The sequence below is a fragment of the Salvelinus fontinalis genome, chromosome 7 (genome assembly GCF_029448725.1).
Source record: "Salvelinus fontinalis isolate EN_2023a chromosome 7, ASM2944872v1, whole genome shotgun sequence".
In the NCBI taxonomy this organism is placed as follows: Eukaryota; Metazoa; Chordata; class Actinopteri; order Salmoniformes; family Salmonidae; genus Salvelinus; species Salvelinus fontinalis.
In genome coordinates this window covers 50,459,290-50,482,319 of record NC_074671.1, presented here as the reverse complement: position 1 = coordinate 50,482,319, position 23,030 = coordinate 50,459,290, and the positions used below count along the sequence as shown (strand labels likewise).

Here is a 23,030-nt window from a genome sequence, read left to right as displayed (position 1 = left end):
CTTTTACTCTTTACTCGTTTGATTTCTCTTTTACTCATGAACGGACTACATTCGCAGAAATGTCACTTCAAGTACTTCCTGTTCTCAACATCTAACCAATCAGAACAGAGAAAAGTAGTTGCTAGGTAGATCATCAATTACTATTAAAATTGAAATCCACTGATTCACCATATTTTGGAACTACAAAACATTGACAAATAATAATATCTCTTCACAACATAATTATACACCAGTGTTATGTGGTGAACAATGTTACAAACAAAATGTTTCTCAAAAGGTCTTTCATATCTGGTCTGCTTTGAGTCATATTGGCTAAGATAGGTAGAGGCCTGTGAGCCATAAAAAAGCCTATTGCAAAGACTACAGAGACGATTGTAGAGAGTAATGTCAGCAGTTTCAAATCCAGAACATTCTAAACCTATAAAACGTGGAATGCAGGTTCTAGTAGAGAGAGACTTTCAAAAGAAGATGAGGCAAATACTCAACGTTAAGTGTGCCATTGCAGTTTTACTTATTTATGGATTCATAGTTATTAGCAACTGAATGTTGAGCTATCGCCCATTGTTTTGAAAATGTACTTAGCAGTACTTTGACTGTAATTGCTTTCTAACAAGGTTTTAAATAGGATAGAACACGTATATCTGGCTTATAGCCCTAAGTGATTTTCACCTTGCACTTTCCAGTAAGAGAGCAATGCCTCACATACAGTATCTAAAGTCATAAACTGTTCTCTCAGCTACTGCACGGCAAGCGGTACAGATGAACCAAATCTGGAACCAACAGGACCCTGAACCGCTTCTACCTCCAAGACTACTAAATAGTTGACCAAATACCTACCCGGACTATCTGCATTGACCCTTTTTGCACTTACTCTTTTGACTCTACTGTTAGTTATCTATCATATTGCCTAGTCACTTTATCCCTACCTATATGTACATATTTAATTCAGTTACCTCGTACCCCTGGACATTGACTCAGTACTGGTCCCCCGTGTATATAGCCAATTATCGTTATTCATTATGTATTTATTCGTTGTTATTATTTTTCTCTCTGCATTGTTCAGAAGGGCTTATTGTTAGTCTACACCTGTTGTTTACGAAGCGTGTGACAAATACCATTTCATTTATTTAATAACCAGTTTGGGACACTGGGGAGGAGCAATGTTGGACTTCTATGGTCAGATACCCATACATTTAGCCTGTAGGTTCATGCTCTACAACATCCGCAGAGTACGACCCTGCCTCACACAGGAAGCGGCGCAGGTCCTAATCCAGGCACTTGTCATCTCCCATCTGGATTACTGCAACTCGCTGTTGGCTGGGCTCCCTGCCTGTGCCATTAAACCCCTACAACTCATCCAGAACGCCGCAGCCCGTCTGGTGTTCAACCTTCCCAAGTTCTCTCACGTCACCCCGCTCCTCCGCTCTCTCCACTGGCTTCCAGTTGAAGCTCGCATCCGCTACAAGACCATGGTGCTTGCCTACGGAGCTGTGAGGGGAACGGCACCTCAGTACCTTCAGGCTCTGATCAGGCCCTACACCCAAACAAGGGCACTGCGTTCATCCACCTCTGGCCTGCTCGCCTCCCTACCACTGAGGAAGTACAGTTCCCGCTCAGCCCAGTCAAAACTGTTCGCTGCTCTGGCACCCCAATGGTGGAACAAACTCCCTCACGACGCCAGGACAGCGGAGTCAATCACCACCTTCCGGAGACACCTGAAACCCCACCTCTTCAAGGAATACCTAGGATAAAGCAATCCTTCTGCCCCCCCCCCCCCCCCTAAAAGATTTAGATGCACTATTGTAAAGTGGCTGTTCCACTGGATGTCATTAGGTGAATGCACCAATTTGTAAGTCGCTCTGGATAAGAGCGTCTGCTAAATGACTTAAATGTAATGTAAATGTAAATACCCTCATCGTTACATGTCATCATTGTCGTGATGATGAAATATCTACTTTTCATTATTTTCAGGGCGGACCAGCTTTCACCAGACATTCCTCCTTCCGGTTTTCTTTGCACTGATGATTAGCAAGAGGTTGGAGCTAGTCCATGGGGTGAGCTATAGTCGACAACATTTTACTCTGCAGCAAATGCATACTATTGTGCACCATACTGAAACAAGCAAAGCTCTTCTCAAACACTCTCAGACAGATTCATGTTTGAAAGATATTTCCATTCTCCTTTCTGCCATAACGTATTACGTGATGGAATGGAATGGCAAATCTATATCTTGATACAATCATATACAATCCAATGTCTGGAATTCATAAAGATGAAGAGTTGGCCAAGTCTCTGTGAAAGATATTGTTAGAGAATTCCCATAGTTAACCAGAACACTACCCTTTGGAATTCCCAGCTGCATCTGGGAGTTAAATCTGCTTGCTCATAAAGCAGTCAGTCCTACAGCTTCCATACCAACACTGAGATAAATATGACTTTTAATTATCCAGGCATCTGGTTAATGGTAAAAGCATATGTGTTTTGTTTCTTCTTAGAACAAATATTAAAACAAGCAAACTCAATGCTATTGTGTGTCCCTATACATGTAAAGGTAAAACTGTTTTGATCACATCATAAAACATCATAAAAGGAGAATGTAACGATGAAGGGAAATCTACTATCCAATACAAATCCAACCAAAAATGTTAGCTGGAACTGAAGCATGGTTCTATCTGAGACATTGTAGCTCCCAGTGTAGTGAGATGACTGGGGAGTGTAGATGCAGTCTGTCTGCTGAAACGTGCTCAGTGTCGAGGCAGTCTCTGAGTGCATCCCAAATGGCACCATATTCCCTTTATAGTGCACTGCTTTTGACCAGGGGTTTTATTTTAATCCCCATTAGCTGTTGCGAAAGCAGAAGCTACTCTACTCACAAAACATGACATACTACAGAAAATGAATAGACAAGAACAGATCTAAAAATAAATAAATATAGAAATATACAAGCCTCTGGTTAAAAGTACTGCAATACAGGGGAAAGGGTTCCATTTGGGACATAGATTCTGTGTCTACTGAAATGTTTTTACGCAGAGGAACACTAAGTGGATTCATGCATCGCCCCATGCTACAATGCCATGTTGGAATGTCCAAGCCATGTTATTTGCAGTCCCACTGGGAATAAAGAAATGTCCCTTTTCACATCAGCAGCTTGAAGAGAGGCCCTTTATATGGCAATCAACATTCATGAGCTACAAAGGGAATCCGTAGATAAATAAATTGTCCACATCTTGAAATGTTAAGCTCACTGATTCTAGCAACTCTTGCTTCTCAGGAGATGAACAGAGATGCCGGTGAACCAAGGCACAAAATGTGGAATAAAAACATTACCAAGCTATACAACTCTGCCCTCCCTGATGTTTTTAGAGACAGTCCACTGTCATTTGGAGTGATAAGTCATGCATTTGTTTTCAAACTGCATCAAAATCAACAAATCAACAGTAAAAGTCAACATACTTAAAACAAAATGATATTGCCTCTTTTGTCCAGTCTTCAGGTAAGCTTCCCTTCTTCCTGTCCCCAGCCGGCCTTGTCTATCCCCAGCGTGTGGATGGGTATCCAGTCCAGGCTAGTGTGGTTAGGAATTGTCAACTGTTCCTCCCAAGGCTGCCTGAGGTGAGGGGGGAGGAGGCCTAAACAAATGTGCTTGTGTTCACCCTCGATGGTTTGTACGCAGCCAACACCACCGCACCACAGCCGGGCTCCTAGCCAAGGCCCTACCTCTCCTTCCACAAATGGCAAATGGCCGTCAAACAAACGGACCAGTTCCCGCCACAAATACACACCCACTCCTTGTACTTTTTCATTTCCTCAGAGTGCTAGGCCAACACAAAGGAGGGCCGTTGTGAGGCGTGGTGTGATGAGATGCCCCCAGAAAGACTACCTTATGCCCCTGTGAATGTGCATGGGGTAGGCAAGGGTGGGTGCAGATGAAGGGTAGGGCAGGGTGGAGGGAGGTGTGTGTGTGTGTGTGTGTGTGTGTGTGTGTGTGTGTGTGTGTGTGTGTGTGTGTGTGTGTGTGTGTGTGTGTGTGTGTGTGTGTGTGTGTGTGTGTGTGTGTGTGTGTGTGTGTGTGTGTGTGTGTGTGTGTGTGTGCCCTGCGACTGAACCTCAGCTCCCTGCGCCATTATGCCATGTTCGCCCTGTGAGACTGGCAGCTGGGGCGAGGACAAGGCATTTTTTGTCTGTTTTATTTTCCTATGAGGGCCCTGGGACAGGGAGGGAGCGCTGATGATGAGGGCCCATTCGGCTGGCATTGACATGTAAAGAGACTGTGTCAGTGACAGCTGAGGAGATCAGGCCCTGTAATTAGCTGTGTGTGTACAGAGAGGATGTAGGACGGGCCGTTGCTTCCCCCTCTCCCCCACCCTTTGACATTCAGCATCACTGATCATATTCTGAAAAACAGACAAACTGGGTATAGCAGACCTGGATTCCACTAGTGTTAGTTTTCTTTCAAATACTTAGGCCCAATCAAACTGAAATGCCAGGTACAGTAATACTATAATTAAGCAATAAGGCATGAGGGGGTGTGGTATATGGCCAATATACCACGGCTAAGGGCTGTTCTTAGGCACGACGCATGGCACAGCCCTTAGCCGTGGTATATTGGCCATATACCACAAACCCCCGGGGTGCCTTATTGCTATTACAAACTGGTTATCAATGTAATTAGAGCAGTAAAAATAAATGTTTTGTCATGCCCGTGGTATACGGTCTGATATACCACGGCTGTCAGACAATCAGCATTCAGGGCTCTAACCACCCAGTTTATAATATAACAATATATGCCATTTAGCAGACGCTTTTATCCAAAGTGACTTAGTCATGCGTGCATACATTCTACAAATAGGGTACAGGTTTGCACTACTCCTTTGCTTCCATCGCACTGTGTTCGATGAAGTACCAGTGAAATAATCAAATATTTGAAAGAAAATACATTTGAACACAGGTTATATAGCTTACCGAGCAAGATATTGTAGTCTGTGTGGGCTTTCACGCAGAACTAGAATTATACGACTGTTATAAATATAAGGTTGTGAGAGCCAGGTGGTTGGGGCCAGGGGTGGCACATATAGAGCCTGCAAGGCCTGGGGAAACGTTTGGAGGAGGAACACTGACAGAACCATCCATGTGAGACACAGGTGTGATCAACCAACAGTGAAAAACTCACCCCACCTCATTACACGCAGTAAATCACAGCGAACACTGTTTGTTGAAACTCAATATTGCAAAACGTTGAGTTAATCCTCATGTAATGACAGCCTTGATTTGTTGGTGCTGTAACAGAGGTGGTTCAGAACCACACTGGTTAAATGAGGAACCGTTGCCTGAGACTTGACAACTTGCGTTAGTACCTCAAACTAATGCCTAGGCCTTAGCTAAGCGGGCTAACACAGTCTCGTGTCACCCAGCAAAGCCAGGTTTGAACCCCAGTCAGTCGCACTGTCAACTTGTACTGCTATAATTGGATAAGTAGATGTATTTGTCAGCAGCATGCAGACTCAGTGATATCTCAACCATGAAGTATCCAGACCTCACACTCTAGTTTTGCTCACTTTCGACCTCCTAAGTCCAAGACTCACTCTCTCTCACAATGGGACAGTGTTGTGTAGGGACTAGTTGGCCTCAGTGCAGTTACCATGGTGATTAAGCTGCTCTTTCAAGCCCAGGACTGAAGGTGCACCTCTTCTCTTTGTGACAGAGGATCAGGGTCCCAACCTGCACAAGGCTCTCACTGTCTCACATCAAAACACTGATGACACTTCAGCTGGAGGTGAAGGGGAGCCTAACCTTCTGGAAGACCCCACACGGGGCCCCAGGAGAGGACCTATGTCCCACGGGAAACAGGGGCGGACAGGGTGCCTCAACCTGGGCCTTTGCCATCTCCGTGGCTCCCTGCCTTCCGTTGGGCCCTTTGATGTACAGGGATGTGTGGGATATGGGGCAACCCGTCTGTGGAGCTGTCAACCAGAAGAGAGGCCTCCTCCTTGTCGGGTTACCCAGGAAAGAGTGAACCATGGCTGGACACGGTCGTGGCTACGGACAAGGTGGAAGCGTGGAGGGATGGATGGACGCATCAAGGTCCCTCTGATCTGATGGGACAGTCAAAGGCCTAGCTGATTACTCGCTATCCCACTAAGCCTCTGTTCTTCTCACTGTGATACAGCCAGAAGAGATGGAGAGACAAGGGCCACGATTGTTCTTTAATCCTGGGTCTGATATGGTTGTGTCACAGAAGACTCCAGGGAATAGGGTTTGTGGAATATCTGTATAACATTTACGTCTATGTTCTCTAGGATAAGTAGGCCATCTTTGAAGTGAAGGCAAGAACTAGATAAATGTAATTGTTATGAAAAGCTGATTTAAATCAGTTAAACATAAGCAATCCTTCTTTCATCAGGGGAACTAATTAAAATAAATATGGTCTTTCATTTTCTTTCAAAACATCTGCACGGACAACATTAGACAATCAAATAAACGTATCTTTGTTATTCCTCCCTCATCTTAACTATTTCAAACTGTATTGTTCACTGTTATCCTCTGAAAGGATTTCAAAGTTAAAAAGGGCAAGTGACATCAATTTCTTTTTTTATTTATTTAACTAGGCAAGTCAGTTAAGAACAAATTCTTATTTACAATGACGGCCTAACAGTGGGTTTAGGGGCAGAATGACAGATTTTTACCTTGTCACCTCGGGGATTCTATCTAGCAACCTTTTGGTTACTGGTCCAACGCGCTAACCACTAGGCTACCTCCCGCCCCAATGCAGCTAGAGTAAGTGTGCCCCCATGTGACAAGATGAAGTGAAACAAAAGAGTCACAATACATTTGTTTTTCACTCAAAATTATTATTTTGAGAATAATTGTTCCACAAATTGTAAAATTGTTAAATGAATAGAAAACATTTTTGTAACCAACAAAGATGACTACATTGTTAAGTGTAGTTAGTTTAGGTGATAAGCTGATACACAATCAAAACATAAAAACATATGAACATGCGACAAAGTACGTTAAGTAGTGGTTCTTCAGACTTAGTATCAAATGATAAGGAATATTTAGTGGTTACAGTTACATTTTTAGGTAGTTACAGTGTTATGAATAAACATTTATGCAGCACTGCTGCCCTCTGATGGTATGATGGTGCTACTGGAAGTGGCTCCGGGGGTGAAGTTGCCCTATAGGTACAGATCTAGGATCAGCTTCCCCTCTCCAATCCCAACCTAACCATAGGGGAATGCAAAACTGACAAGATCAGCATCTAGGGGCAACTTCACTCTACACCATTGGAGGAGCTGCAGGTTCCGTGGCTGCAGGTTCCAGAGTGATCACATATGTTCAGGGTGGCTCTGCAGACATGTGATAAACTCCTGCACAGCTTTTCCCTCAAAGCAGATCTGGTACACAGAGGCAAACAACGGAAACCTACAAGACAAAACATTGCACTAAATCTCAATGCAGCAAGAGGTGGTTCCATTAGCAGCACTCATACATTTGTCGAGGAGAGCTTCAGTTCTTATTTGCAGCTAATTTGATGAAAATGTATGTGGTGAATGAGTAGAGGAATATTGGAGGAACATTTGCAAGTCATTAAATGTATTGAAGGTAGGCTCAGCGATGCGCGAAGTAAACTAAAAAAATAAAATAAAAAAAAAAAAAATCGGGCCACAATTTCCACAAGAGCATTGAAGCATGAGGCTAAACTTCTTCACTATTTTGAACCCATAGCCATCATGTTGTAGTAGCGTGAAGCAGGAACAGTGCACATACGCAGATACTCTGTGTGACTGTGTGAGAGCAAGCAAAGTCATATCGCTGAGTCTCACTTTAAGGTGAAAGATTTGTACTCACTTGCTGATCAGGTCTCTCTTCTTGAGAATTTTGAACACCTCAGCGGAGGTTTGTGGGCCTTGGAGCTTCTGGCCATTGAGCATCTCAGCCTCTAGCTCTTCAATAGACTGGAAAGGTATGCAACATAGTTACTTAAAGCACACACACACACAAGTTTCTTGAAGTGATGGATATTAATATCTTAACCGTTATCAACCTGACAAAACAGTTCAAAGTTGCACTGGTCACAGCAGTCACATCCTTGAATCGTATTTGTCTAGATATGTCACCTTGGACGTCTTGGCGAAGGCCTCGGCCACCTTGCGGTTGCGCCCCCCGTAGCAGGTGGTGATCAGGTCGGCGACCCCACAGCTCTCCAGGAAGGTCACGGAGGAAACCTGGCCCTTACAGAACAGCTTGGTGAAGGCGATCATCTCCATCAGCCCCAGTCGGATCACCGCAGCCTTGGTGTTGTCCCCAAAGCCCAGACCGTCACAGAACCCAGCACCCACCGCTACAATATTCTGGGAAGGAGAGAGTGGGGAAGGAACCATGAGTGTTATCTGCAGTTTTCTACTCTATTTCTATCAACATTATGATTCATGATTTGTAAAAAAATATATATTTGACAATGTGAGCGAATAAAACAGAGGTGCAGTGCAGCGAAGCATAGGCCTCCTGTGTAAGTTACGTTCACGACGTAGCTAGATGGAGCGGAAGTTGTTCTCTTTGAGTTGAAATGTAAATTGTACCTTGAGAGCCCCACAGAGTTCTACGGTGTCACTCTCTTGCACCACGGTGATCCTGAAGTTGGGAGTCTGCAGCAGCTCTTTAAAGATATGTCCGTTTGCTTCGTTCTTAGCTCCTGTTTAGGTAGTGATAGAAAGTCAAGGTACACGTAACTGCATCCGCGGAAGTTGCAACGCAAGCCGAGGAGGACACGAAACATTACAGCACTATTCTAGATAATATTATGGAAAAATATTTTACCAATTGTGGTCTCACAGAACTTCTCATCAGCCACTTCGTTGGCAATGTTGGCCCCCATCAGGACGCTAACCTCGATTTCCAGTTTCTCACGGATGATGTCAGAGATGAGCTTCAAGCCCTCGGGGCCTTCATCGATGCCCTGAATAAGGACCAGGGCAGAAAAGAGATCTTAGGCTGCCTTCAAAATCACTCATTTTGTAACATATACCCTAGTTACCAGCATTTGGGTGGCTGCATTTTTTTAGACTAGGCTGCTGTTACATAATGAGTGTAAAATCATAGCCATGATGATAAATTCATACAGCTGAGACTTTCCCTGAGTGATAAGAAGCCCGATATGAAGCCAGAGTAAAGTCAGACTTATACATTTTATAGATTTTAGCAATGGTTTTTCTAAGTGAGAGCTGGTGTGAAAAAGAGCTAAATGACATTACTTTGATGAGGGATATCCCAATGGTTCCCTGTGTAAGATGAGGTTTCATCTGATCACATAGCCTCCCAATGAACTGATGTGGAATGACAAAGATCAGTATGCTGGCCCCTTTCACCGCTTCTGTGATTTCTGGAACAGCAACCTGGTAAATTGGAGCGGGAAAAGATAGCATGATACATTGTACTGTTCATGATGGATGTTACTGTGTAGTAGCATTTATCGTGAATCTAAATTACGCAGTGGAGGCTGCTGAGGGGAGGACGGTTCATAATAATGGCTGGAACGGCGCGAATGGAATGGCATCAAACACGTAGAGACCATGGGTTTGATACCAATCCATTTTTTTCCTCTCCAGCCATTACCGTGATCCCGTCCTCCCCAATCAAGGTGCCACCAACCTCCTGTGATTACAATATGTTATGGGATGTTATTTTGTTACAGGGTCGTTTAAGGAATTGACATAAGGGGCGGCTGGATACAATAACACCCACATTAAGTCTTGGCATAGTGGAAAGCAAGGCATGTCAGACTGGTAGGTCGTTCATAGAATTCCAACTACCTTAAGCATCTATTCATGAAGGTATATTTTGCCCGGGGGAGTTTTGTTTAGAGCCCCGATGCTCGTTCTGAACGTTAACATACATCACTTGCGGTACGGTTTTGGAAATATAAGGAAAGTATCTTTCATAGCAGCAAGAAATAATTTCCAAAAAACTTAAGTCTAAATTACTACACACCTTTTATAGTATGTCTGGGAATTTCCAGGGACCTCACAATACCATATTATCACAATATTTAGGTGCCAATACGATATGTATTGCGATTCTCACAATTCTATGTATTGCGATTCGATACTGTGATTTTATTGCGATTCGATGTTCCAAACTGTTCACCGTAGCTGCAGAGGGACAAGCAAGAACATGAGAAAACGAGTTTGGATCGGTCAGGGAAATAAAAGTGCTGAAAACAAATTGGCTCCCTACTTAAAAAGATGGAGAACAAGCTAGGAAAACAAGCTAAGGAACAATACTGGACAACTAACAAAAAAATCATATTGCGATATTGTCAAAACTACATGATATATTGTCAAAAATAATATCCTGATATGTAACTGTCTAGATTTCTTACCCCAGCACTATTTTATAAGGTTAGGGTTTGTGTTCCCATATGGCCATGTTACAGCGCTTTATTAAGGAAGACTAATGGAAGGCAGAGAAGACCACCTGTGCTAATTAGATATCTAGCGTGCTCGAACACCTGTGTGTAAGCGTAACTGGAAAGGAAGTGTAGTTTTGTCGTCTGGAGGAACACAGTTGGCATGATATTGATCCCATACTATGCATACACACAGCCCTATGGCTCAGTGCAAACCGATACAGTAAGTGTATTTTTTTTTTATATGAAAGATTATTTCTCACTGATATGAAAGATAATTCCATGTTTCAAAAACTGCATTGCATGCGATGATCATTGACGTGTCTGAACTTTAAAACAAAGATGGGATTGTAGTTTTACACGGGCCCACCGGTAAACAGTGCTTAAAGCTGAGAATCCTAGGGATAAGGCAGAATGCCTTGGGTTCTTGTGAACAACCCCAGACGGATATTTTATCATCTCTGTATAGGTCAAACTTCACTCATCTTATCTGTGTGTATCCTTTTACACAACCGCAAAGCATGTCCGGAGATAACGTTAACTCCAGCTGTATTGCCCAACTCAATGATTTGTAATCTTGAGACAAAAATCTAATATTAAACAAAACACAATACTAACCACATTTTTGGGAAGCTTGTGACCCGGTAGGTATTTGACGTTCTCATGCTCTGTGTTGATGATTTCTGTTAACTTTTTGCCATCGATCATCTCTTCAAACACCCACATGTTAACAATGGGGTCAAACCTGTTGGATCCCTTTGCATTGTGACCAACGATTTTGGCTATCGCAGAGCCCCTAGGAGATGATGAAAACGGATTAGATTGGAGGGCAATGGAATAACACCATTCATATTTTCAAAATCCCAGTCGCAAAATGAACAACATGCTAAATATATCTTGGGGGTACCATAACCAGATTATAACAGTACACGGAATGGCTTGCATATCCCCAAGCCTACATTCAATGAATGTAAATCAAACTTCTATGTTCGATCTTCTATGAAACTACATGCAAGTTGTCAATTTAGCCAAATATCAGCACTTAGTTGGCTACATTATGAATCAATGAGTGGAACTCATGATACAATTCTGTCGAATGCAGGCACATGCAAATAGAGAAAACCCATGAATATACCAGTTTCCAGATCCAACGATGCACACTTTCTTAGCAGGCATTTTTAAGGTAGAGTAGCAGCCACGATTCCTTGAACAGTGTTAAGGGATCAGTAAAATGCCGTGTTTATAACGATGTCCATAACTTCCTTACACGCCCTAGTCGTGTGGGCAGCACATCATTTTTATTAGCACACCGCCCTTTGACCCTGTATATAAAAGAAGGGAAAGGTTTGTACAGGTTAGATAATAGTAGGGTTATTCTGGGTGTGCCACCACGACGAACCTGTCATGACAAGTATGGAGAGACATGTATCCATGGAGAAAGTCCTATAATTTTCTCGATTTGCCGAGCTCGGGGGAGATACAAAATTCTCAGTTTGTCATGCAACACGACTGAAATATATGCCGGCGGTAGCTCGATGGGGTATGTGCAGGATATATTTGAAGACGTGTTCTATTTCTACAACTGCAACCTATTTTGACAAACTTTGAATGCCACAAATGTCCCTATTGTTTTGCAAATGCGGAAGTCCTTTCATGGAATTGAATCACATGACTCCAGTTCCGTGACGCGTCATCGTGAAGCCTGTTAGCAGCGATTTGGATCATGTAAACCCCAAGCTCACGACCTAGCTAGCTAGCACGTCACTGTTTTTATAAGAATATATTGTGATGGATTACTTAATCAGTCGTTTAGATAGCTATCGTTCATGAAAAACGATGTGTTTTGTAAAGGCATAAAACCGAATAAATCCATCTGAGCAAGGCCTTCAAGTTAGCAAATCAGATTAGAGATTGCTGTGTGACTAGCTGTCAAGCTAGCTAACGTTTCTGGCAAGGTTTGTAGCTTGTTAGCTAGCTATAACGTTGGCTATGACTATGCAAGGAGAAACCGCCACGGCAATACGAATATCAGACAGTGAAGGGAAACTGGATGTCTTTCCCCAGAAAGGGACGCCTGGTAGTTCTGGGAGAGGGAGTTCTAAAAGCTGGCAGTACAGGTATGCTCTCTGTCTGGTTAGCCAGATAATTAGCCTAGCTAGTTAATCGTGCAAACCTAGTTAGCTGCAGTTATTTGTTTGGTTAATAGGCAGTGCAACACACATCTTCAGTTGGTAAGGTTAACTAGCAAGCCCTTGGTCAAATGTTAGCTGTTTAGCCAGCTATGGTTTCTAGCTTTTCTAGCTGAGCTTACTGACTTAGTTATTAGTTAACGGGCTAGTCAGAGTTGAATCAGAGGTTCATCTGGAGTTGAACTTTGCCAACCCATTGCTGTTATTGTAGCATAACTAGCGTGTTTGTTAACTGTCAATCATTTTCTCAATCTCTGCTCTATTCAGTGACCACATGGAAAATATTGACGGTTACCTGATGAAATACACCAACCTGGTAACAGGATGGCAATATAGGTGAGTGGGCAGCCCAGGTTGAAGAACATTGATTAAACAGTGCTATGTACATTTGGTTAAAGTATTTACAATTTAATCAAATCAACATTGAATTTAATTGATTCCAACAAGCATCTTGAGCTCAATGGCATTGGGCCAGTAACCAAAAGGTCACTGGTTCGAATCCCTGAGCCGACAAGATGAAAAATCTGTCTATGCCCTCGCAAGGCACCCAACCTTATTTTCTTCTATACGTCCTGTAAATCGCTCTGTATAAGAGCGTCTGCTGAATTACTCAAACGTTTTGATTGATTTAAAGTTCTGCTCTTCATGCAGGTTCTTTGTCCTCAACAACGAGGCAGGGTTGTTGGAGTACTTTGTCAATGAGCAGTCCAGGCCCCAGAAACCTCGCGGGACACTCCCCTTGGCAGGGGCGGTCATATCCCCCAGCGACGAGGACTCCCACACCTTCACGGTTAATGCCATCAGTGGGGAACAATACAAGCTCCGAGGTGAAACGCACACACTATCTGTCTCTCACACTCCTCACCAATCAAAACAGCAACAGCAACTCATACAAGAGTGTCATGCTGTTTGAGTAGTCTACTACTGGACATGTATGGCTTGCATTTCAACACAATCTTATTATATCCTCAATGCGTCAGTCAGTAGTTGGACAGGCAATATACACATCTAGTCACTGTCAGACTATTGTACCAAGACTTCAGGAAGGGGAGAAAGCATGTAAAACATATCCAAATCAATATGCGATAATGGCGGTTTTCTCATTATCCTTGGTCGGCGAGGGATAACGTTGTCGTTATTGATCCATGCGGAGAGATTCACTCTGCTGCACTGTAATGAGTTAACTCTGTTCAGGCACCAAACTAAAGAAAACCGACTGAAACAGGGATGCACTAACTGAACATACCCAATAGGAAACTCGTTCGAATTTTCAGTTGCAAAACATTTTGCAACGGTGTGCACTAATGAATGTGACCTTGTGGTGTTGTCTCCCAGCCACGGACGCCAAAGAGAGACAGCACTGGGTGAGCCGGCTGCAGATCTGCACGCAGCACCACACTGAGGCCATGGGGAAGGTAAAGGCAAGGGCTTTTCGTCTGACACGCACCCACTTTCACAGGCGCACACACACAGTTGCATGCATACACACATACACACACAGTTGCATGCATACACACATACACACACAGTTGCATGCATACACACATACACACACACAGTTGCATGCATACACACACACAGTTGCATGCATACGCACTCCCCATCACAAGCTCTTTCTCACTCACAGCAATGTTTTCCCTTGAACCAGACACTCTCGTTTTGTTACGCAATTCCATTGATCGTGTCCATGGTTGCCTGTAACATGAGCTTCATACCAGAAGTGGAGAGCGGATGTCTTGTTTATAGATTAGGTGTAGTAGTGTTTGTGCTTGATAATGAGAACACATTGATGGGGAACTCTAGCTACTATTAATTTAGCTTAGTTATGAGCCAAGACCATCCTAGATGGTAGACTTTGAGTATAGTGTTGTAACACACCAAAGACACCCCTGGCTGCATCATAGCAGACAAATGAGGGGCGGGTGGGGGGGATGTGACACTTCCTTAAAAAACAACTTTGATCTTACGTTCTCGGCTGAAGTCAGTCAGTCTATTACTCAGTTGGTTTTACTTCCTAACATATGTACATTTTCTATTGAAATACTGATGATAAGACAGAATGTGACAAACCACAAGCATGATGCAAACTCTATTCTTGGGTAAATTGTGGCGTAGCCATAACGACTCGATTCAGTACACTTCACGTTATTGGCCTTAATTCGTCTCGCATCTTGAGCACTTGAGTTGAAGACAATCAACATTTCCAGAGCACACTGACATGACACCATAAGGTCACACAAATAGTCACAAACAAGATGGCTCCATAGGTTAAGATTCCCCGAGGTACAGATCTAGGATCCTTTTCCCCTACCACAATCCTAGCTGTAACTAATAGAGATGTATAACTCGTTTTAACATAGACATTTCCATTGAGTGCTTCCACCATTTTTAAAGTAGTCAACTGGTGGGTATTCTTATAAGTTGGGAGCAATCAGCAAATAACAAAGACGACAATGGCCTAAGCCTCAATGTCGCTGCCCATGCTGTCACACACACACTATATACTGGCACAGATACAAAGATGAGGCCTCGATCTCTATGCTGTAACCATTAGTGAGGGAAATACTAAACTGACACAATATCTGAGTCTAAGGGGCAACTTTACTTAATTTCCACAAGCTCCAATGATCAAAATATACTTTATCTAAAGATCCTATCGCAGATGAGATTCACTGTATGACAAATTTGTTGACCATCTTGTCTTTGTCCAGAGTAACCCTCCGCCCAAGTCTCGCAGCTACTCCATGGCGTCTCAGGGGAGCGCCAGCTCGCCCCTGTCCCAGCGCAGGCCTAGCCAGCTCCAGAACCAGAACGCTGCCTCCTTCTTCAGCATGACTCAGCTCCACAAGGGCTCCTCGCTGTACTCCTCCAAGAGGTCCCTGCTGCCCGACCATCTGCTTGACGCCAGAGAGGTAGGCTGGGGATAGGGATGGTAGCTTTTACCTCAGGTACCAAAATAGAAGTGGGGTTTAGCGTAGCTTAAAGGTTCTTTTTGTTCTTCTTCTTAGTGTTTTGTATTTTCCATCAGGTTTTTTTGTTGTTATAACTGCGCGTCTCAACAGGAATAGCCGGTGGTAGAGAGAAGAATATCTTCTGCCTTATTTGAAATGTATTTTGTCATAGAGGTATTCTCTTCTTAGTCTTTTTCCCCATCTTTTTTTGTTTAGTGTCATTTTATGAAGATTGTTCATCTAGGACTAGGTTACAGGGACTTCTTGTTTTAATCTAATGATGGATACAGTAAGCACATTTGTACATCGGTATCAACTTACTACTCCGGTTCCTTCCGCTCTTCTTTACTCCCAGATGATGACCCAGGCCCAGGGCCAGCACCGAGACCTGATCCAGACCATCGAGGGCCTGCCCCCAGCCGCGGGCCCCCTCTCCCCGCTAGACCAGGACCTGCTGATGCTCAAGGCCACCTCCATGGCCACCATGAACTGCCTCAACGATTGCCTGCACATCCTGCAGCTGCAGCAGGTGGCCCGCCAGAGGAGCTCCCTGGGAGGTGAGGGTGACCGCTGGGGGCCTGGAAGGGAGGGGGAGTAGGTCACTACTGGTGACAGTAATGAGTGTTCATTTATGGATGAACTCCAATGAAAAGAAAGGGATCTGTGTACACGCACTGTTAGTTTTTTCAGTGGGTAGATCTTTATTGCCCGGCTTTCTCCGATTTGCCTTCTAGATGGTTCATTTACCACTGAAGAGAGCAAGGTAGAAACTGTTTAAGTTACCTTTTCCTTGACTCATTTCTCAAAGTTAGCCATGGAAGTCTTGAAGGTGGTTTGTTTCCAAGAAGGGTTTTAGTCATGTTTAGTTGTATGTGACATGTACTAGACACCCATCGTGTGCTTGCACAATTCTACCTCACAAATCATGGAATTGCACATGTAGACCCTCCCAGTCCAGATGTTTTACCCGAAAGCCGACAGTGGAATTATTTTCCATAATTGATGAGGGAGCGGTACTTATTCTTACCGGCTGTCTAGGCTGGTAACCAGATCGCACATTGGGTAACTGAGTAAAAACAGCTCTCCCAATTAACCACCTTTCTTCCTTTTTGATCACACCGCACCATACTGACAGCCAAGAGACTTAGCAGAAGTGTATGGCTACTACGATCTCAGCCATTTCTTTTGACAGAGCCAAACAGACATTGTGGAATAGGGGAAACGGTGAAAAGCTGTCACAAGTTCCCAGTTTGATGAAGGAGATCGTAAGAGATCTTGTTACCTGGCATCCATATTTCATTAGGCCCACGAACAGGACGGAACCCGGGGACCAGCCAATCAGGAAAAGTTGTCAAGGATTGTGTGGGCTGTGCTAATTTGAATGGGCCTCTCCTCCCACCCAAACACTTACCCACCAATCAGGCGGTTTCCTGTTGGCGGGGCATAAAATGTATCTCGATACTCCCTGTGTACCGGGGATCGAGTTAATGTCTCATCCTGTGGTCCTAGGGAACTGTCAGGTAATACGCCAGCCTGGGTCTTTCTTGAATGGTCGCTGGCTACAACCTTGTTGTTTTGGTCTGGTAGCCTCAAGGGGCCTTGTAGCGTAGGCTAGCATGAGTACCTCTGAGCTAAAGGTCGTGGCGGCCGCCGCTGTGTCGGGTGTTACAGGGCCCACCATCGAGTGGCTGGAGCCCAAGCTGCCGGACATCCTGAAGAATGGCGGGCCCTTGGACAGCTTCAGCACCGAGGGAGGGCCGCTGGAGGGGAGCCTCCTGGAGCTCAGTGCCACGGAGCCCTGCAGTTTCTCAGGGGTAAGGACACAGAACATTACTAGACCCAAAAAGGCTTTTCCCACTATCGAGCCAAACTGTACTGACCTGAGGCTGTATGTATCAAGCTCTGAGTAGGAGTGGCCTGGTTACGCATCTAGCATAGTTACTGGAGCTGTGCTAGAAAGGGCGATGTGAAAAGAAAGTATTTGAAAAGTGATAGGCGTATCTCTTTGGATAGGACAATTTGACTTCAGTAATTTTTATTTAGTAATTAAATGTATAGCACTGTTTCCAATGATCAATTTGTCTATCAATGTGTCCATGGTCAGGTGAGGACGATGGTAAATATAACTAAATAAAGGCCTTTTATTTTCAATCATGGCTTTTTGTTGTAGGTACTTCAGTTTGACTGTTTCTCAAGATGCAAGCCACAACTTTTGTTGTTCTCAACGTAAATATTGTTGTATCCCCTGCCAGGAGGAGATTGATGGGGAGGACGAGGTGGAGGACGCGTTCACGGAAAAGGAGGAGGAACTGGGGGCGGTGGAGGAGGAACGCAGTGTCATCCTACACCTGCTCTCGCAGCTCAAGCTGGGCATGGACCTCACGCGGGTAGGTCGAGTTCCACAATGCTCACACCGCTGCCCCCCCCCCCCCCCCCCCCCTGGCCGTGGCCTGGACACCGCCTGAAACATGCATCGGGCTGGACCAAGGCCCAGCTAGACAGACCATAGTGGTGTCTTGTTTCCCGTCCTCTGATTGGCTAATGTAAAGGCAGTTAAGAAATGTCTCTGTTTGTTGTTTCACTTTTCTTGGTGACTTCATAGTAGAGCTGGGCGATATGGACTAAAATCCATATTGCGATTAATTGCTTGAATTGATGCGATAACAATAAGTAGAACGATACGTTTTAAAGTTAATGTGCGGCAGTTTTTATTTGCGTTATCTTTTAAACTAAAATGACTTTTTTGATGGTTTTAGCCATAAGTTGTCCCATTAACATCACACAGATTAGCGAACGCATTTCATTTCAGACTTCACATTTCTCTAATTAAGGCTACAAAAGGCCTGCGATAAGCGATCTGTATGGTCGGCGTCGATAATTTTCGATTATCGTCACAGCTCTACTTCAGTGAAATTCAGTTTCTCATGGTTCGCAGCAGCTAGTGTAGGCTCAAAGCCTGTTGGGTGTCGGATGGTAGTTAGTCAAGACATAAAAAGAGAATGTGTTCTCAAATTCCAATGGAAGCTTTTTTAAAATCTTTACCTCATAGCTACCTGTCATTATAGATCACACACTAGATTATTGAACAATTGTCAATAACCCAACCCGCTTTATTAAAGGTTATAAATAGTTCTGTCTCCTCAGGTGGTGCTGCCCACCTTCATCCTGGAGAAGCGCTCCTTACTAGAGATGTACGCTGACTTCATGTCCCACCCGGACCTGTTCGTATCCATCACAGACGGCCAAGGGCCCGAGGAGCGCATGGTGCGCTTCGTCGAGTACTACCTCACCTCCTTCCATGAGGGCCGCAAGGGCGCCATCGCCAAGAAGCCCTATAACCCCATCATCGGCGAGAGCTTCCACTGCTCCTGGAGAGTGCCCAGGTCAGGGGAACCTGCCAAGGATGCCCCCTCGCCCCCCTCTCCTCCCCAGGGAAGCCCCACCACCGAGGGGGAGGCCGGTAGTTACCAGTTGCGCTTCGTGGCTGAGCAGGTGTCCCATCACCCGCCCGTGTCGGGCTTCTACGCCGAGTGCCCCGAGAGGCGGATGTGTGTCAACACCCACGTGTGGACCAAGAGCAAGTTCATGGGCATGTCCATCGGGGTGTCCATGATCGGGGAAGGTAAGGCCGGCCAGAGACGGAGTATCGATTTAATGCACTGGGTTTGAAATGGAGAGACTCAGTAAGGGATTAGGCCTACTTCCTTCAGACCAATGTCAAAGGGAGAGTGGACATTTCTTCCATACAGGAAGTAATTATTGTTGAGTCTTTTGACTTCAAACCTCTGGCTAAAAGTGATCTGTAATGCAAACAGGATATAAGGTATAAACCTTACTGTAATCTGTATGTGTAGGCTGTCTGTACCTGCTGGAGCATGATGAGGAGTACACGTTCACGCTGCCCTGTGCCTACGCCCGCTCCATCCTTACCGTGCCCTGGGTGGAACTGGGGGGAAAGGTTAACGTGAACTGCACCAAGTCGGGATACTCCGCAGTCATCACCTTCCAGACCAAGCCCTTCTACGGAGGCAAGCTGCACAAGTGGGTGCCCCTCACAGAGCGCGCACACACACACCTGCAGAAGAATTTCTAATGCTTTCATTAAATTGTTACATTGGCTTTTGGTCCCTGTGCCGTTACAGCTTCATATAGTTAGTTCTATGTTATGTTACTGTGTTTTTTAGATTTAAACTGTTACATTTTTTGGATCCTAGAACTCCCTGGAAAACAGCGACTGAGGAGTGGATTATCCTGGCTAAAGAAATATTAATTTAAATTGAGTTAATAAACAAGTGTTTGAATAATTGACAAAAGCCACAACTCTTTGGCTTGAAGTGACCTCAAATTGTTTTGCATAGTTTGCGCGGAGAGGCTGTGATTGGTTGATAACGTTGACCATGTGTCCTCCTGCTCTCGTGGCGCCTCACGCAGGGTGACGGCGGAGGTAAAGCACAACGCCACCAGCGCCGTGGTGTGCCGTGTTCAGGGCGAGTGGAACGGCGTGCTCGAGTTCAGCTACCAGAACGGCGACACGCGCATGGTGGACGTCACCAAGCTGCCCGTCACCAAGAAGCGCGTGCGCCCCAACGACAAACAAGGACCAACTGAATCAAGGTTAGACCAAAAAGTTCATTCATATTGGCATTAATATGCTCAGATTTGTTTCCGCCGCTTTCAGGTGAGGTTGTGGCATAGATAAGGACTGTAGATGAAAAATAAGATGTTTAGTTAATTATGTCTCCTCTGTTGATTGTGCCTTGTCCCATTTAATAGTCATGATGTAAATAGATCACTCTGTTTTTAGGCGCCTGTGGCAGCATGTGACTGAGACGCTGCGTCAGAAGGACATTGAAAAGGCCACGGAGTACAAGAGGATCCTGGAGGAGAGACAGAGGACCGAGGAGAGACACCGCACAGAGACCGAAACCCCATGGAGGACCAGATATTTTGAGAGCGAGGTACGTAGAACATCGTCTTGACAAACCTGTTCATATTTAGCGCGCTTGCTTCAGTAAGACCTGGGGAATCTCTGGACAGACAGCTGAAGCAGGCACACACATTTTCTTCAGGAAACGTTCTGTTTCGTTAAGCGGTCAGGCATTTTGACACCCAGTTTTGCTAGAAGAATGCAAGGATAATGGACACATGATATCTAATGAGGTATTTACAGTTTATATTCAGGAATCAATGGATTTTATAATGGATTCTCTTCTGTCAGACATTTACAGGTTCAAATGACAATTGCGTAGCAGGAAATCTTAGCTTGTACTTTTTATTTTATGTCATGTTTTCTATTCTCTCCTTCTCTCTGTGCTAGGGCGAAGGCTGGATGTATCACAAACCACTGTGGAAAACACCCACTCTGAAAACTTAGTCCTACCGGTCAGTGAGATCTATCATCGAGAACGGGTGTAGCCACGAGACTGACGCTCTCTTTTGGTTTGTGTGTGTGGGGTTATTTCGTAAACGGTCGAGGTAAAGCGCGACCTCCACTTACATGCATACGGATGCAAAAGTATTGGGGAAAGCCCTATAACGTGATGAAAAGCTATATAGTTTCATCTCCCACTCGATGTACAACTCAAACCTCAAGGTAGTAGGTACAGGCTTTTGTACAGATGATCATTTTTTGTATAATCCATTCTGAATGAGGACATATCTCCTTGAGCAGATAAAAGGTACTCCATTTACGCCGCGTTCACAATCGTATGACGACGCTCGTTTGGGTTGTTTTTAAAGTGTTCAAGAATCACGATTCAGCAGAGGGATTTTTTTTTTTTTTTTTTTTTTACAGTGATGTCGCACACGAGACCGAGCATGGAAGTGCATCTTTCAAAGTACACGCTTGACGTTCGACGGTGTGAACTGGATAGCCATATTTTGGGATATGATTGGCAAGGCCTGGGTCATGTTCATTAGGGCATGCGACAGAATGTTTTAAAACGCCTTACAACGGTAAATTAGTTATTGGATAAGTACATACAGTCCCTCCCTGTTTTGACTTTTCTTCCGTTTGGTGCCTAATGAACATGACCCTGCACATGTTATGTCACAGCTTGGATAAGACACACACACACACACACACACACACACACACACACACACACACACACACACACACACACACAACCTGGCCTAATGAACATGACCCTGCACATGTTATGTCACAGCTTGGATAAGACACACACACACACAACCTGTCACTACAATGAACAAGTTTATAATGGGGACAATGTTCCTGAATTCATACTGTAGGTAATTCATGACATTACTCCTTTGGTTTTGCACAGACCTCTCCATTTGGATGATTCCATGTTTCAAAATGATTGACAAGGCTTGGCATGATACAGATAGTATTTTAACGATTTAGGCCCCCCAAAGTGAATGCATTTGTTGATATGTGATGTATGATAAAGTAACAATCATTCCTTTCGCAGTCCCAAAGGGATATAGTCCACCTTCCTTGAGGTATTTTGGAAAATGGACCGCATGATGAGCAATGTCTTTTTGTGTACTACAAGTATTATTATACTCTGGTTACTATGTCTGAATTCCACAATTTGTTTTCTTATGCAAACAAATGTTTTACTTATTTTTCTGGTTCAAAATGAATGTTAATCTCCTGGATATCTGTCTGTTCTGATTTTAAGAGCAGAATATAACTTAATATCGTCACCTTATTAGTTGGTTTTGAATGAGATTGCTCCCTCGTGGTGTTTCTTTTCAAAAGCTACAGTTATCACATTTTTTGCCCCCCCCCCCCCCAATGTATAAAATACACAGCACTAGTTGAGTCTCAACACCAATGCAGTCAATATCAGCCTGGAAAGGTTCTCCCAACCCTTTTTTGATAGGCAGAATGCAAAGAGAAGACCTGCTTGACGCATGGGATTTGACTTGAACTCTGCATTGATAAGCTACTCTCTCCACGTCATGGTGCCTTAATCACTCTTCCTGTGTGCTTCTTCCAGTCCAAGAGTATAGCATACCCCCCCACCCCCAGGGCCGGATTACCGCATTTGGAAGTCAGCTAATTTATAGCAGTTTCATACTGCTATTCTACTCATTTTGGCATGGGCCTGAGAACAATTTGCTGTTTTAAAGCTATATTGAGGCAATTCTACACATGATGCTTTCTGGGGGGCCCCGACCTCCAAGGGGAAGCAATGCCGGGGCACATGCCCTGCGTGCCAGTTCTGTAATCTAGCCCTGTTTGTTTCCCCCCGTCACCGCTATGAATGATGCAATAGTATGTAAATATTGGTTGTTTTGAGGTATTTGTGGCATTCTTTCCTGTTTTGAAGAAAGATATGTTGGATGCGCAGACCCCTGAATGGTGTTATACAAGTTGACTTTGTTGTTTGGAATATTACTCGTTTGTCTTGCTGACCTGTGAAATGCACTGACGTTGAAGGAAACATGACTCTCCTTGTAGACTAAGATATGTGTGGTAATGACTGATTAAATAAATTGCCTATCAATTGA

The 23,030-nt window shown here is 44.2% G+C and overlaps 2 protein-coding genes across 2 annotated transcripts; one reads left to right on the top strand and one right to left on the bottom strand.

Moving 5' to 3' along the window:
• Positions 1-6,827: 6,827 nt before the first annotated feature.
• On the bottom strand, positions 6,828-12,030 carry LOC129859631 (glycerol-3-phosphate dehydrogenase [NAD(+)], cytoplasmic-like). Its single transcript, XM_055929664.1, has 9 exons — positions 11,805-12,030; positions 11,541-11,727; positions 11,024-11,201; positions 9,252-9,392; positions 8,818-8,956; positions 8,580-8,692; positions 8,118-8,351; positions 7,849-7,955; positions 6,828-7,422 (listed from the first exon to the last, which is right to left on the bottom strand). Exons 2-9 carry the CDS (start codon positions 11,579-11,581, stop codon positions 7,326-7,328), a joined length of 1,050 nt encoding a protein of 349 aa, XP_055785639.1. The 5' UTR covers positions 11,582-11,727; positions 11,805-12,030; the 3' UTR covers positions 6,828-7,325.
• A 67-nt stretch (positions 12,031-12,097) lies between these two features.
• Positions 12,098-23,030, top strand: LOC129859630 (oxysterol-binding protein-related protein 11-like). The gene is made up of 13 exons (XM_055929663.1): positions 12,098-12,522; positions 12,862-12,930; positions 13,246-13,421; positions 13,930-14,009; positions 15,306-15,506; positions 15,901-16,102; positions 17,217-17,359; positions 17,798-17,932; positions 18,690-19,167; positions 19,400-19,586; positions 19,977-20,159; positions 20,350-20,503; positions 20,863-23,030. Exons 1-13 carry the CDS (start codon positions 12,395-12,397, stop codon positions 20,917-20,919), a joined length of 2,193 nt encoding a protein of 730 aa, XP_055785638.1. The 5' UTR covers positions 12,098-12,394; the 3' UTR covers positions 20,920-23,030.